Raw genomic sequence first — 17,522 nt, 5'->3', positions numbered from 1 at the left:
TAAACACCCAGTAGGTGATTTTATAAAGTTCCAGCTAAATGAGGGGAAATTACCCCCATTTAGTCATTGTTTGTCATAAACTTTGTGAGAATTTCCTTCTCTGCAGTGACTAGTTCTAATTTTAGAGAAAATATTTGTACAGTTCCATCTCCAGAATGATAAAGTCTGTGGTTCTTATCCTGCCCTCTTATAATTTTTAAAGGCAGCAGAACTGTGTTTAGCTATACCAGTGGACAGAAAATGCCACTGGATCTTTATGGGCTGGGTCAAGCTGGAAATGATGCTGGCTTGCCTGAAAAGGAACTCTTTCTGAAAGCTTCCTGCCTAGCCTACGTGGCAGTTCACTCAGCCTACAGAGACCACTGTGTGCTGAAAGAGCATCAAGAAGATTTAATAAAGTGTCAAAGTGCTTCTAAAAACATGGTTAGAGCAGCGATTTCCTGGATACACATGCACCACAACAAATGGCCTCATCTCAGCTGATATTAAAGCAATAACTCTTTGACACTTCATGCTACCCGCTGAAAGAAAAATAAAGGTCAATATGTACCTCCATTACAACTTTCTGCATTTCAATATCGGGCCATTTTATCGCTGTTGCAGCAGAGATAGCTTGGCTTTCTTCCTTATTTTTGGTGGAATTTGATTCTGTCTGCTTAAGCTGCAGTATCTCTGTGGTGAAAGTGAGAAGAAATTGTCTTTTCCTCTTTGGGCAGTGTCTCCAGCCATGGTTCTTCAGGTGCCTAATGGTTATTTTATCTTGCTTGTGTTCGACATCACCATCATCAAGCCTGCTTACAATTTTAGATCTAAGTGGTGGAAAAATATAATAGAGCAAGTTTACTGTTTGGGAAACATAAAATATAGATACCTAAGGCTATGAGAGGTACAAATACAGTTAGTTGTTACCTTGTTCCAGAGTTCTTTTTTCTGCTCAGAAATAAAGTTATTCTTCGCTTTTAAGGCTGCATAAAGTTTAGCCTCTTCTGATTCCAATCAGCACAATTCAAGCACTTTTTGTTCACCTCTTAGATTTGATCATAGGAATCTTTCTTCTTCCTGATACCATACAAAAGGCAATAGCAGGTTATTTTTCCAGTCCTGTTGAAACTTTTTTGTCATCATGATGCATGCCAAAAAGTAGTCCAAAAGTTAGGCTGATGGTGGTCTAAGACAACTGTTTATCGAGTCAATCAATGTTGTCACATTTTTTGTTTTATTATCCATTTTTCTTTATCTATGTGTAGTATCTTGTTTTATGCTAAGATTGCAGACTCCTTGAGTTCAACATGTACTTTTTATTTTGCACATGCGCATTACTTGGCCCAGAACGGTTCTGGCCAATTGTAGAAATACCTGGCATGATACAAATAAAAGTGAAGCATCTAATGCAAAATAGCACAAATCATGAAACATAATTACTGTTCTTACTCTGTTAGGAATATATGTGCTATTTGTATTACTCAATTTCATATGTAAGTAGTTTAAACTATTCCTTTTTGAAATGCATATAAACCTTGTGCAGAATATCAAGTCAGTAATCACAAAGTGTTACAGAATCCAGGGGAATTTCAGAAGGACTTAGATGTAGACATCACTTGTTCAGAAACTACAGAAGAGCATGATAAGTGCAAACATATCTTCTGTTTGTTAACACACACCAAGATACCTCCCGCAGTTAGGTAGTCTGTGTACTGACAGAAGTATTTTAGAGCACAGTTAGAATAAAACAGCTGAGAAAATGAAGAGGTTTAGAAATACACAGTGCATATTCAGGCCTATGATATGCATCAACTTTTGAAGATCTCAGACAAGGTATATAGTTTTGGACAAACAACCAAGATAAAGGGAATTGAGATAAAAATATTGCTGGAAATACGTAGTGGCACTGAAATTAGCATTTAAAATATCTATAAATTTATACTAAATTTCTGCAAGGCAGTAAAACTCAAGGCAAAGGAGGACAGCTAGGATTTGAGTGAGAAACAGGTGAGATGTATGGCTGTATGCTATATTGCTGGGAATGTTTCTATGATTCAGAGAAGGAAGTAGCAAGAGCTGACTTTTTTTGCTAACTGAAAATAAGGGAAAGAAAGAAGTTTCAACTTGTGTCTGTTTCAGTGAGTTGCAAATGGTGCTTGTGCTCTGCTGCCACAAGAAGAAGCACTGATTTGACTTTCTCACACCTGGTTTTGTCCTGGATTTAAGTACAGTGGCATGTACTAATTTCTTGCTGGCTCTCAGGGCCCTGACACATCAGACTGTCCTATGATAATAACATCCTCTCTGAGACTTCTGCTTTGCCATGTTAGCCACAAAGGTCTGAAAGACAAGCTGCTAGCATTTCTGTGTGGCACAGTAAGGTGCCATGCAGACTGCTTCTGCATGAGAGTCACTGTGCTGAGCCACACCACATTCTTGCAAGGTTGTCATGCTTCTCACAGGGTTACTTAATTAGTCAGTGGTCATGGAATCCCTTTTTGTCCCTATATGCTGATTTAAAGAACAAATGCAGTTATTAATGAAATACTTCAGGGATTTTTTTGGTTTGGGAGACCTCTGTAAAAGTGACACTCATTCTCTTGTCTTCTGCTTCCATGGCAGCTGCTTAAAAGTGGTCAGAATTCTCTGAGTCGCTGTTCAAAGCTTTTTAGGAGACTCTCCGTATGCTTTTATGTGGCTCATTCTGTCTTTGTTTACAGCTGGGTCATTCAGTTTTCAAACAACTTGTGTGAAGTTAATTACTAAAGCTAGTCTAGAGATCATTCATCGTAATACACATCTTCCATTCCAAGCACACTCAGTTCATCAAATCCAAGTGGAGAACCAGGTAATCTGGAGGCCCTAGGGCAGGTCCCTGATATGTCTGGCCTATGGCATGGATGGCTGAGGACCCCAAGATCAAAACAGTTTTCTGTGCAAAAAAGATCAGAACCCTTCTGGGAGGACAGATGAACTTATGCTCTCCATGTGGAACCAGAAACTGTGTGCTGTGTTACATATCCAGGGCATGCCTGAATTTCTTGAGATGTGGAAAATGACACTTGCCTAACTGTTCAAACTATAACTTGTAGGTGATAAGAATAAATTACTTGTGGATGTTTTCAGCTATGATCTTAGAGTCATAGAATGACAGTTTATGATTTATTATATGCAGACTGTTCTCTCTAGAGAGTAGAAGAGGGGATCGTCCCATTTTCTATATGGAGAGTCCAGCCCATTGTCATGGCTTAGAGTAAGGTTCTCAACCTTTATTTTTAACCATTAGGCTTTTCAGCCTTCTAACTATGTTTTCTGTTGAGTGTCCAATAATCTTGATTAATGTCTTTCTATAACATGCAGCTCCAGGCTAAATCTTTCCTTACAGTGTATATCACAAAGGAAAATAGCACAGAAGATTTGTCAGTCTAATTAGACTTTCACTGTCAGTAAGACAAATAAAATTGTCTCACCCTTGGTCTTGCCTAGGTACTTTCTTTTACACTCATAGATAATAATTCGGTAGGGAAAGAAATTGGCCTTTAATTTGGTTTTTGCTTCTTATAAGTCACTAGTGACATTTTCATCCCAAGACTGCAAAGCTCTAATGAAAAAAGAGCTTTTGATGAGTCTCTGCTTTAAAGACTGACTTCACTGGCTCATTGGCACAGCTGAGAATTACAAAGTCTGGCACTTATCCCTTCGTATCCACTTCTTCCTCCATTATTTTTTTTTAAAGAGACCAAAGCTCCAAACTCCATCATGCTTCAAAGTGGAATCCCTTCTCCTGTACTACACTCCTGCATTGCTGCAGTGACATTCACAAAATGGCATTTACATATTCACAGTCACATCTCTTCTGTAAATGATAATGTGCTTTGAGGAGAGAAAGGAAGTACAGTATGGATGCAAGAATTCAAATGTTGAAAATTTTCATGCAGCCCATTGTTCGTGTACATTACAGTTATTAATTCAATAATACCAAATGACCTCTAAATACTTTACAAATATATAATATAGAAATAGATTTAGGGCACACTGAAATACAGAATCTTTGGTGTGTAATGTAGTAGCTACCTAACCAGAATCATGGATATGATATGATATGATTGATATGATATGATAATGTTCTGTATGGGAAAGGCACAAAAATATTATCCAAGTGAGTATTAGATGTGCAAGTGGTATGATGTGTTTAATTTATATTTATTGATGCTGTTTTCAGGATACTCAGATTACCTGTAATGTTCATATAATCTAAAATAGAATCTTACATTTTCATGGTCTCATTCACTGTCTGCAGAAGACAGTTGTGCTGCAGTTCTGAAAGTGCCATAGGGAACCAGTCTTCTAGAAGTGCCATGAGTGAGCCACAAGTACAGTGCCCATTCAAAAGAAAAATGTGATTTTGCTGTGATATTATTTTTCCAGCTTGTGCTCCCCATTGATGACAAGTACTGATAATGAAAGTAAACTCAGCCTTGTATTTCTGCTAAGCACAATTACAGTAATAAAGAACATTGTGCTTGTAAAACAGTTCATGCATATGTGGGTATATGCTGTCATTTGTTGACATTACCAGCAGTGATACTGGAACATTAAACTTAGTAGCCATTTTTGGCTCCAAATGGAGGTATCTGTCTCATGACTCCAGGGGAGGGGTTTGACTGGATGTGTATGGCAAACTTGAGAGTCACAAGTTGGCATATAGCATAATTTCTCAAAATATAGCTTTCACTAATTCTTTGGATAACCTGTTTTTATATAGAAGCATTAGCAAGTAGTCACTTCAGCCACTCCTCTGTGTGTTTTGTTAGGAACCACACTGCCTTTTTTTTCTTTGGTCTAATAGTTTACAGAAAGTCTGAGTTGGCTGATTCATCTCTAAAAGAGATTACATTCCCTTAGCTTACAGGCCTGAGCAGTCATATGAGTCTTGCAGCAAAATCTCAGCTGGTGTTTTTGACACATGTACCCAGTTCTGTTCTCCTGTCAATTTTAGAAATGAAGATTTGGCCCAGCATCAAAGAGCAAAGGACTGGTAAAAGGGAGCAGGTCTAGCACTTTTCTACAATTTCAGAACCTTTTTAGATTTTTCTCTGATACTTTATTTTATCTTAATCAAGAACTATTGAAATTTTTAGTTGCCTTTAGGTGAACAAGCAGCACACCTTTTTCTTGAATAAATGAATAGGAAGCTGAAATAGCAGCTGTAGTAGGCTGATACCTGCCTTCTTCAGGCAGGCAGGCATACATTTCGCAGAAAGTAACATTAATAACATCAGTATACACTTTTTTCAGAGCAGAGTATCCCTTTATGCATTTAGAGATGTCATTTACCCTGTCCAAAAGGATTCTTGGAAGTCACGTGAAAGATTATTTTCAAAATCTGATTAATACAGTACTCAGGAACTAAAGCTTTTCTAGTTGACCATACATTTGATCCCAAGCCAAGTGAAAGAATAGGACAAATGTTTTGTTCTAGAATGGTTGTGCAGCGACAAGATATGATGAAGAGATCCAATATTGCAAAAGCAACTACTTGGAAACAAATGGAGTAGAATCAATGGTTATGGCTTAAATATAGTTGGAGGATTGGCTCATGTTTTGTTATAGCATATCTGCTCCTCTTGCTATTTATATACTTCAGGGAAATGCCTAGAAGCTGCAGACATTGCCAGAAGGCTTCCTGAACATATAGTTCCATTTTATTTGTTTGGTTTGGGTTTTTGTTTTTGGTTTTTTGGGTTTTTTTTTACAGGACGGGCAGAGAGGTGGGAATGTACCTCTTACCTTTCCTAGATCATTCATTTCAGTGAATGCGCAGAAATTGGAAACACATTTGTGTTGTTGTGACAGACCTGCTTTCTGAAACCATCTAATTAATGCCTTGGATTTTCTGCAGAATGATGGTGTTGTTAGCTAACAGAAACAGAAGGATTTCTGCTAGTTTCTTTTTCATCTGTGGGATGAGTTGTCACTGATTTGCAAGATATGTCTGACACGGTACAGCTCGTAAAAGTAGTGATTAACAAGACAGGCTATGCAACCACCACTTCTTTGTCTCCTCCCTTAGATGGCATATGAGTAGGTGGGATGTTGTTAATTTTGATTGAAAAATTGCTTCTATTATATTCTGAAAGATAAGAATGTGTTTCCACAAAATTTCCAAGTTAAAATAAAGCCAAAGGGGTGACAACCTAGATTTCAGTTCTCCTGGTATTGCCTAGGATATAAATGCTTCCCTTTTTTCTTACAGTGGATTTTTGGAGGCAAAGTTATTATTTGGTGCTTGGTATTTGTATTTGCATATGAAATATGTTGGCTTTTCACCCTTAAAATGACTAATAAAGGGATCCTCTTCCCTAATAATTACTTTTAGAGTTTTCAACTAGTGCTGTATTGCCCATTTTACTGGGTCTCAGATTAGGTGTTCCATGGAAATTGATTGATGGGTGAAGACAATTCCCAGGGAATACCAGTAGTTTTATAGGGGGCATGAATAAGAGAGTAGGAAATATTGAAAATGCTTTAATGGCTAAATGTATCAAAGTGGGTACAGAAAGGATGAATCCTGAGGGGCAGATGGCAACTAAGATCCAAAAGATGAGATGCATCTCTGACAAAGATATGGGAAAGAACCAGCATGGCTTAGAGGGAGAGTGACCTGGCCAGAACTGGTAGGCTGGTGGTTCTAGGAACTCTATGTTGGAGAAGCAAAGGTTTCAGGGAAAGACAAAGTCATACTACATGGCTAGTAACCACTCTTCTAGTTTTAGTCTTTGCTTGGTTCCACACTCCATGTCCCCTAAGGATAAAGTCTTATATTTTTGCCAAGCTTTCTGGGACTCAGTTTAGTAGACATTCTGGAAGTGAGGTCTGAGGATCCATGGATTCTTCCATAGCAGTTTGAAGTCAGAAAAGAGCTGGGATCACTCACTAAGAAAATTTAAAATGCAGCTTTTCCTCTCACTTGCTGCTGTTCTTTTCCCATAACTGTTTCAAAGCAAGCAAACTCAGTGTAAAAAGGGTCAGGTCAGGTAAGGACAAAAAAATACTATGTGTTGTATTCTTCTAACATCCAAGCTATTGCCTCGGTGTCCAAGCCATACACAGAGATTTGCAGAAATAGCTTGAATTTTACTTGGTCATAATATCTCTCTTTTCCTGAAAGATGACCTCCAATGAAAGTATAAGGACATGAATGATTTTAATCTGTGGTAACAATGGAGAACCAGTCCCGACTGCCTCCAACAGCATAAATATATAAAATGACAGATTATCCTGCGGCCTCCCTCCCTCCTGCCTGAACGCACACATACATTCTCAGTAGCACACAGCAAAATTCAAATTGGACTTTATCTTTTATCTCTTGTCCCAGTGATTAATGCTGCTCTTGCTGGGAGACTAATCAAATGAGGGGAAATATGGAGAAAGAAGTATGTATTTCTTAGACTATTGTTATCAGTGTTATTATTATTCCTTTAATATATTATCCTTCTGTTAGGAGAACTTAATGCAGGAAGCAAGAGGTAAGAGCAAATTTGATGGTGAGAAGATTAATGGGGCAGACCACAGCAAGTGGAACACAAGCATCTTGCAGAGGGAGGTGAGCTGCCAAGCTGCTTTGGGGTTGTAATACTTCAGCTAGAAAGCTAAAGTCTGTAGCAGGATGGATACAGGTCCTGAGCCAGGAGCTACTGTTTTCTAATCCTTACTCTATTCATTCAGCATCTGTCAAGAAACCTACTCCGTAAATAATTATTTTCTTTCCTCTGTAGTAAAATAAGCATCCTTGGTCCATCTCGCAACCAAGTTCACAGGCACTGTTCTGATAATATGGATAATACTTGTAAATCCAGGTGGTGTATTCCCTTTCCCTTCTCCTTGGTTCTTGGCCTAAGTCTTTCATGGTGGTATTTAGACCCTGAAGTTCCACTTTAATTCTAGAGATGTGTAAAGCAGAGAGCAGAAAATTTACTCTGTGCTGTGGTAAAAACAGAAATGGATGTTTTGAATGCATATGACTTAGATGTAAGTAGGAGGCCTGTCTTATGAGTGAGTAGAATTGGATTCCAATTGTCTTGTTTCCTCAGGATCTTAAGAAAAAATACTTAAAGATATGGTAATTAAGAGGTGAGACCTTATTTTGTTTTCACTTTGAGCAGAAGAATATAGAAAGGAATACCTGAATTAAAGGAACAGACTTGTTTGGGATCTTATCAATGTATATGAAACATCTTAAGGATGGATGTCAAGAGGATGGGACCAGACTCTTTGGTACCAGTGACAGGGGAAGGGGCAATAGGCACAAACTGAAACACAGGAAGTTCCATCTGAATAGGAGGAACTTCTTTACTGTGCAGGTGGCAGAGACTGGAATAGGCTTCCCAGAGACGTTGTGAGATCTCTTTTTCTAGAGATACTCAAAAGTGCATTTATGTGATTCTGTGCACCTCCTCAAGGTTAACCTGCTTTAGAAGGGGGGTTGGATGAGATGACTTTCAGAGGTCCCTTCCAAGCCCAGTCATTCTGTGATCTGTGTTATCTATACTTTAAAAGCTTTTTTTTTTGTAGGCTCAGTATTCCTGGAGAATATTTGATTACTGTCTGCTGTGGATATATTAGCATAATGCTCTCAGAGTAGGCTCAAGACTTGCAAATATGTTTAGGACCCAAATCTTATACATCATTGTCTTAGTTCCCAATTGATTACATTTAGGCAGCAGTAAATCCTCTTGTTCTCTGCTAGAGCAATGCCATTTATATTAAAAATTATATGAGCACTTCGGTCTCTAGTGCCCAGATTTGTAGATTTGTTTCATTGTTATAACCCTAGCCTCATTAGAGATATTTGTAGAAAAGCAAGCTAAAACTGATTCTGCCTTCCTCATACATTCCACTCTTCCCCTCACGTTTGTCCCATATATGTTTACATATACTACTTAAGTTGTATATCTTTGTCTCAAATGCCTAATGCATTGTCATTTATCTGACACCTGTCAGATTGCATAATTAATTGTTTTTAAGGTTGTGAGCAATGGCTGTTCAGGTGACTACTGCTGTGACCTGCTTGTGTCTTGAGATTTAGCAAGTAGTGAGAATGAAATTTAGAATGTAAATATGGTAGGCAGGCCAGAATATAAAGCCTGTTTCTCTGGAGTCCCTGAAGGCATCTAGCTTTAAAAGCACTAGGGGAGGATCTGTGCAGCAGAGCTTATGGGCTTCCTCCAGAGCCAGGAGGGCAGCTGGAACTGCTCCGTAACAGAGCTGTGTGTGGTTGCTGGGAATCAGCAGGATTTCCAGCTGCTAGACATAAATAAAAATGCCAAGGTGGAAAGGAAAGATGGATGGGAGGAAGAAGGAGGGTTGTATGTTGTGTATATGCCTCTGAAAGAACCACTGCAGTGGGAGCCTGTTGCATAGAGGACTTCTTCCACCCCCACATCTGACTCATTCTGAGGTATTGTTGCTTGCCTGAAGATGAATAATTCTTTGGTGCTCAGATGGCTGATTACACGTTGTCCTGTTTATGGTCTCAAGCACAGCAGAGAAATTTCTGCTTGCTTGGCTATAACATTTGTTGCCCTGGCAAGAAGCAAGGACCACTCACAATCTGCTGTGAAAAGGCTTAGTGTCTCTCTGGATACCTCTCAGCTAATGTCCAATGCTTGCAAGTTGTTTATTTTGTCCTTTCTTAACTGAAGCCATGGGAATGGGGTTCACATCTGCTCCGTGTGATTCCTGGAAGAAAAAAAGGAGGGAAGTTGGCATGAACTGAACAGGAAGATGAGAGCCTGGCAATGGATTTTTAAGGACCAGTATCTGCTATGTTCACTTTGGCCTTAGGAAATGCTGTATCAAAAGGAGTGAGTTGTTAGACCTGCAGTCTGTGGCTGGTTCTTTTATGATGGTTTGTTACACCGTCCGAGATAGGTCTCTGTTTCAGATTCCGAGTCTGTGTTTCTCTCCCCACAGGGTCAGGTTTCCTTTGGCATGGCTTGGGAAGATCTGCTGCTGCAACTCTTGGCAAGCACTTGTGCTCTCCTGCTTGTTGTAGTGGTGCATGTGAGGCATCAAAGGCAGCCACAGTTAAATGGCATCAGGGCTTCTTCTGTGAGGAGAGAAATAGAGTGAAAAGATGGCAGTGTCATCACCTTTCCCCAAGAGAGTTGAAGATTGAGAAAGGCAGATGGTGTAAATAACAGTTCAGAACACAGGATTGTTCTAGAAACAAAGAGAGGGAATAGCACAGGCTAGACAGCCCTCTGCTTCTGTCAGGTTTGGTCACTCGGAACTTACTATTTTTCTTCTATTCAAATCTGATTTAATGGGAGCCGTAACTGAAGGTCAGAAGAATTTTGGGATTTCATTTTTTGAGAATTTTTTCCTGTTGTAAGCTGTTCTTCCCTTGCTTTTTTGTCTTTCTAGAGCTGAGAGGCAACTTGGTAGCAATGAAAGGTGATCGTGGTTAGGCAGTGTTTTACCCCACTTCTTCCAATAGGATATTACATAGAAAACAAGAAGGAGGATTAATATTATCCATGGGTAGAGCTAAGCTCCATCTGGTAAGTTATATTTGCAGTACCTGTCACTATATTGCCTTGGAATCTGAGAGTTTTGCAGCTCTAGTGCCATCCACCCACAATGGTCCGTTAATTCAGACTAAGGGTGTGGGGAGAAATAATGACTATTAATTCAAAACACCTATGTACTTTACCTAGAATTCAGTAATCCAGGTGTTTATTTAATCTCTTTGAGATAGAAATTCTCATCTTTTATTAGTATGTTTTATTAATATCATGGATACATTTTACTGTAGAACTGTATGGAGTTTAGATGAGGGCTAAATCATAACTTCATCATGTTTCAAGTCAGGGCATTGTTTTCTGAAGTCTTGTGCAAATTCATTCATAGAAGGCAAAGACTTTAGAAAAAAATCACTCCAGACCCCTGCCATTTCTCTTCCCTTTTGATATCCAGGCAGACCCTTTAAAAGAAGAAAAAAAAAGTACTTTCTGAAAGACAGGAAGGCTGGTTTTATTTTGCAGAAGTAAAATTGAATTCATATCTTGTTCGTTTTTTTTTTTTTTCCCCTTATCATTCATCATTTAATTTTTAACTTTTACTTGCAGGGAAATGTGGGTCTGGAAAATAAAAATTTCTATCTTGAGTTATGCAGATAAAAATTATGATAAAAGCCATAATATGAATTATGGCCTCAAAGTTGTCAAAGATGTCAGTGGACAGGAGTGGCCATACTCTCTCTTACTAGAAAAAATTTTCTTTATTGGAAATCTTCATGTAAGAACATCTGGTGGACAGTTCTAAAACTTATAGAATAATAGAAATGAGGATGTGTTTGTGAACATTGATTTGCCTTCTGAAAATGCAAAGCAATATTTTAACAGAAAATTCACAACACTGAAGAAATGTGATCATAAGCACTTTTTACTGGAAATTGCACATATGTCCTGGGAGAGATGTGGAGAAGTATGGAGCATCCTGTAAGTTTGGTTTGGTGTGTGTAGTGGGACTGCATTTTTTCTGATCACTGCTTGCAGTCATTGTTCATTTAACCAGATCGTGTTGTTCCAGGTGCCATTTTCGCTATATTTAAATGTATCTGGCATGATTTTTCTTTGCACAGAGCAGTGAAATTTGGGCTGTAGCCCATGTGGCAGCATCGGAAAGCCAATTTGAACTTGATTGACCTTGTTTGGCATCAGATGGTATGTGCAAGTTCAGCCATTCCTGGTTCTGGATAAAGAATTTGCATTCCTACTTGTGTGTAATTTGGGAAAACTGTTAATTCAGTTGATGCCTTTGACATAGTACCAGGTAGAGGGAGTTGACTTAAGCAATCCCTCCAGCCAAATCTTACTGTGTAGGGCTGTGATTCTCTTTTTTGTAGCAAGGGAAGCAGGTGGATTTCAAACCTGCTTGCCCAAAGGCTTCAGTCTCTTGTGGCACCTGCTGGACCATTGTGTATGCATGCTAACAGTAATGAAAACAGCTGTTAACAAGATTTCTTTATGAAGCACCTTACAAATTGTATCTAAGGATTGTTTGTTTTCATCACAGATACGCAGTTAATTGTAGGTTAGCAGCTAATTATTGTTTAATAATGCATAGCTAAGCCAGCAGTAGTCTGGAATGGCAATGAAGGATGCTTTCAACATGGCCATGAAGCAAGAAACAAAAACAAACCAAAGCAGGAAACAAATACCCAAGCTGTCATTACAGGACACCATAAAACTGATATTCAAGGAAAGGTTTCTGAATAGTCAAATGATATCAATATGACAATTACCTCAACAATGTCCCCTTCTAACATATAAAATTGCATCCACTGATTAATGAGAATCTTCCCCATCTGCATTTCATGGTGTACTTTGTATATCATGTTAATATGTGCAGGCTGTTCTCATCCATGGAGACAGTAGGTGGTTTTGACTTTTTTAATTATTTTTCTGTCGGGGAAAAACAGGCATGTCTGGACAACAGAGAAGCACTGTCCATACTAAGTCTAAATTATCTCAGTTTAGGCAGTGTTAAATGTTCACCATATTAACTTGTCACATTGCTTATTGAAAAGCAGGACATATTATCTGTTGTCTCAGATTAATTGGTTCACACATGACCTGACATGATTGATAGGATGTTATACTGCAACTGTCTTCAGAGGTAGCTGTGGTTCATGGGTAGCAAATGAACAGACAATGCAAGTGGCCAACTTCAGTGGCAGAATCAAAGAGACGGAAAAGATTCAATGTTTGAGACTTAAAGACTTTCCTTTCTGAATTTTGCCATTTAGTAGGTCATCATTCACAAGTCTCCGATCATTCCTCTAAGCTGCCTCCTGACAGAGCTGGCAGATCAGGACATATGCTTGTGCTTGAGCTGCTGCAGGTCACAGCCTGTGCTACAGGGCCAGCCCCTTTAGATGATCAGGTTAGACTGCATGCTGGTTCCTGAACTGGAGCTCTGGAGGAATGGACACATGGGTCTTCTTCATTGCCCTTGCTGCAGGGACAGTAACCTCTGGTGGGGACGTTAATGTCTTCAACCACTGCCGCAATAGTAAAACAGGATGTCACTCAGAAGCTTTTGTTCTAAATGAGGCTATTTCTTAATATGGCAAAGTTTTTCAGTGCCCTTGCAAACTGTTACTGAAGTTTCTCTGCATGTATTACATTCTGTAGTGCCCAATGAAGACACAGATCCAAACCTTTTAAAGCAATACAGTACTTTCTTCAGACAAATATCCTTTTTCCCCTAGGTGTATTCACCTAATAGCCTATTTCTTGGACTTCATTTTGTGACAGTTCTACGACTTTGAAGTCCTTCTTGAACCAGTGAAAATTTTCATTTGTTGTCAAGGGTTTTCATTAAACTTACCTTTGGCTTTGACCTCTTATACTGATATCTTACACCCTCTCTTGGCATCCCGTGAGAATAGTTTATTTATTACTCCTTCTGTAGCAAGCTAACATCTTATGGTTTCTGAGGAATTTATTTCTCTTTAAAATAGAAGAGCCAAGTAAAACTAGTTACTTGTCCAGGAAGGCAAGTTTTTTATTAAAGTACTCCTAGAGTGGCAGGCACACCTGCATGGTCCCCTCACCAAGGCTGAGATGCTTGCTGTGTTGTTGAAGGCTTCTGTAAAAATGATGAGCTCACACGCACTTTCCAGGCTTTCCTGTGTCATCTGTTTCTGCAGACCTGGAAAACAAATCAAACCATTCATGTCAATCTCTGGATTTTTTTCTTCTAAAATAAAAAAGGCTTTCTGAGATGTGGAGAGTTTCTGAATGACCTCTGCTGTGCTTTCTGAAGCTGCTCTGCTGTGGAGTGTTTATGTGCACTCAGTGGCAGCTGTCTCCCCCACAAAGAATTCACAGCAAATTTGTTAGACTGCCAGGGCTCAGACTTAATCTTTTCTGTCTCAGCTTGCATGTTCTGGTTTTGGTTTTTGTTTTTCTCTCCACTGTCTTGCCATTACATCACACCATACTGTCTTTCTCCTTCCTCATGCAGTTATCTTTTCATAGTTCCTTGCTTCTTCTTCAGTGCTTCCACCTTTTGTTTATTTTAATGCCAGCTGAATACAAACCTAATACATTGATATAAACTCCCTCGTATGGAGTTGCTTTTACGAGTCTCACAAATGCTAGAGGCTCTGTACCATCTCTGCCCACTTTGAAGAGGGTGCACCCTTCAATTTCCAGCAAATTTGCAAAATACAAAGAGAATGAAGCTCTTTCCTGGGACAATCGTAGGCATCTGCCTTGTAGGGCTTAGTCTTAATTTGATCAATGGGCTTAACAGGCAGTAGCTGAGCCCATGAAACAGCCAGGAGGTTTCTGAGGACATTGTTACCTTCCCAGTGCACCTGCTCATGAATTTTGTATGTGTGCTATATTTCTTTTGTATTCTGTCCCTAGATGTTGATTCCCAGAGAATGAGGAGTGCTTAAACTACTGCCTTAAACTACTATTGTGGCTAAGACTCCTGCAAGCACTGTTTATGAAAATACTTAATCCTCCCAGGATGTTTATTACTCAATTAGCCATGGTAATACAACAGTACATTTCACAAAATATAAAATACTGGCATTTATTTGTTTAGAATCAGTTGCTTTTTTATTTGCCTGGCCTTGGTTTTGTGTTACAAAACTAGAGAAATGGAACCCTCTGGTCAGTCATACCTGTTGTTTGCTGTTTTCTGTAATCCCATCCATGAGAACTGGCAGCCTAAAATTCAGTGTATATGGGAGAAGCAGGTTAAGACAGCCTTCATTAATCTCTGTGCTTCTGTCTAGAATTCTCTCACTCACCTGGTAACAGATAACTTCAAGGCTAAGTCACATGTAACTACTTATCAGTGTAGTTACAGCAGTGACTATAGAGTGGTGAAAACCTCTAGCTACATATAGCTAGCTAGAAATTGAAATAACCTGACTCTCTTCTTTCAAATCAGAATTAAACAAAACAAGAATTGTCCAATAACTACACAAGAGAAATAATAAGAATGAATGTTGAAGCAAGCTTCTAAACTAGTTGTTACTTTATACTAGCCTGCTACTTTTTCTTTTTATGCTTTCTCTTTTGACAAGCAATGATAAACTTAAGATCCAGCTTGTAAATGCCCTCTGCCACCTCACAATGATCTAAGAATTACATGGTATAGGTTAGTCAGTGCAGCCCAAAGCTGTCTCTGTTCTATTCATTCTTGAAATAAAGTCAGACCATAATTTCTTTCATTACTGCAGAAATATTTAACTATGATAATCTGGGATCATGAGAATTCTTATTCCCTTCACTGCCTGACACTTGCTAGTGAGGACTTCCTTTGTGTTGAGGGGAATAGCTCTTTATGCAGTCTGTGTTGTCTGACATTTGCAGCTTGGGTGGAAAACACCAAATTTGTTCCGAATTGATGAAACACACTGAGTGGTGTGTTTGGGTTTTTTGAATTTGACTTTTTAGATAGCTTGTTTTTTTCTTTTCAAGAGGACACAGACTTTTCTGGAGGACAGTTGTTTCTGAATTGACACGAAGAGATGCAGAAATTGCCTTGAACTCTCAAAACTTCCTTTTATTATTACCACTCTTCTTAGTGGTCATGAGTCACGTGGTATTTTCTGTAGTTCACTGAGCAATTTTTTCAGTGTAGAAATTTTTGTTTGACATTGTGCTGATTTAATTGTTACCAGTAAATAACTTGTGCAGTTTCCTTCTCTAGCACAGTCTAGTAGATAGGGCAGCAGAATCAACTGTTTAGGCACAAACTATATAGTTACAGGATTCCATTGCAGGAAAACCTTACGTTAGTCACTGGGTCAAGTCCCCCAGCTGTTACAGGCACCATTTTCTTTGTTCTCTTCAATAACATTTTGTTTCCAGACTTTGCCTGACACTTCAACATAATATTGCCCTGTGCCTTTAAGCCCCTATGTGCCCAGCCCAGATTCTTTCTTTATGTGATGTGCCATTAGTATTTCCTTTTTCTTCTTTTATAAAGCATTTTATAGCTGAAAAATACTAATTAATCACTTGTATTAGTACTGTTATTATATATCTGAAGAAACCTGCAGTAAGCTGACACATCTTCCTGGAGACCAATGCAGAATGCTGGCAATAACAACAAATGCCTTTATTTGGGATGGTTTTTTTTTTCTTTTATTTAATGCACCAATAACCCACAGGCAGAGTCAGGAATAATGATCTGCTTTTCAGACCCTGTAGAAATTAATATTGCCCTTGACAGGACTCTGCTTACTTGCAAATTGAAAATACACTTGTCCTGTCTCACAAGCATGGTCTTGTGGTAAAATGGGTGCTGTCTGCCCTCAGCCTGGAGCTGCAGAGATAAATGAAAATGCACATACAGCTCAGCACTTGTCACTGCTGGGATTGAAGGTAACCACAGCAGACGATGAGCTGTACGTGCTGTATTCCTATTCTGAGTTGTGCAAAAATAGCTCCCATTTTCTTTTTTGAGTGCAGTGGTCTTGTCCTGCCCAGCACTATTCTTCCAGAGTGTTACACAAGCCTGCACAAACTTGTTAGCATTTCTGGGACAAGCCTCCATTTCTGAATACAGAGAAGAAGGGGACACCATAGGTCTTTGAGAGCAGTTGGGTGCATCTCCAACCAATGGGTAATGCTGACACAATTATTCTGGTGCAGGGAACGTGACTCTTCTCTCCATGTGGCTGGAGATGCCTAAAGAGCATAGGTCAGAAATGTCAGTGACCACTCTCAGACTTGGGATTTTTTATTCTTACTGGAAAACCATTTGTGTTTCTCCATTCTGCTGTGTCACAGACACTTCTTTGGATCCTCACATTTGTTTACCTTTAATTAAAATGAGTGTTCTAAAAAGAGGAAAGGCTGGCCAGAGCTTTAGGTCAGAGATAAGAATGATGTGTCAAGATTCTGATCTCTTAACGCTGTCAAACAAAATACGGTATCAGTCTCCTTAGGCCCATTTTTACACATAGGCAGGCTATGTTGCAAACCTTAAACATTTTCTTTTTAATATATTGCTAGGGCTGTGTTGTATTGCAAACAAATATATCACATAATGATAACAGTGGTACTACAGTAAGCCTGTATCCAGCTGATCTTTTGTCTTTTTGTTCCTGGTACACACTTGTACATTTAAGTTGTTTCTTTGAGCTATGTAAAACTATAATTGCAGATACCAGTACTGTGCCAGCGTGACATTATGTGGTATCTGATGGTTACCAACAGCTCCCAAATGCTGTAACTCTTTGAACTGTCAAAACTGAATATAAATGTTGGACTGGTGTTCGAGTGGGTGTTGAAAAATGAAGTGAGGTGTATAACTAAATAATATCAGCTTGAATTAAAATATCTCATTTGAACTTTTAATGGGAATGGGGAGAATTTTCAGTCAATGTCATTTCTTCAGCATTCCATTCTTGTATGACAATGACTTTCTGACACTTTATAGTGAGTTCTAGTTACCTCTTATCAGCCTTTGCCTGCTCTTATGTCTGGTATCTGCACCAT

The 17,522-nt window shown here is 38.9% G+C and overlaps 1 protein-coding gene across 15 annotated transcripts in view; it reads left to right on the top strand.

The window, feature by feature from the left end:
* NRXN3 (neurexin 3) overlaps window positions 1-17,522 on the top strand; it is a 962,727-nt gene that overhangs the window by 857,821 nt on the left and 87,384 nt on the right. Inside the window, exon 1 of one of the 15 annotated variants that reach the window (XM_064423710.1) lies at window positions 10,509-10,547. The exons of the other annotated variants lie outside the window; for them this stretch is intronic. Within the exon in view, the coding sequence (XP_064279780.1) occupies window positions 10,524-10,547 (24 nt within the window). The 5' untranslated portion in view covers window positions 10,509-10,523. Of the gene's footprint in view, window positions 1-10,508; window positions 10,548-17,522 lie in introns of those variants that run through there. 15 annotated transcript variants of the gene reach the window in all.

The sequence above is a fragment of the Passer domesticus genome, chromosome 6, assembly GCF_036417665.1.
Source record: "Passer domesticus isolate bPasDom1 chromosome 6, bPasDom1.hap1, whole genome shotgun sequence".
Lineage (NCBI taxonomy): Eukaryota > Metazoa > Chordata > Aves > Passeriformes > Passeridae > Passer > Passer domesticus.
The sequence above is the reverse complement of the archived record's forward strand: the minus strand, read 5'-3'. Positions and strand labels throughout refer to the sequence as shown.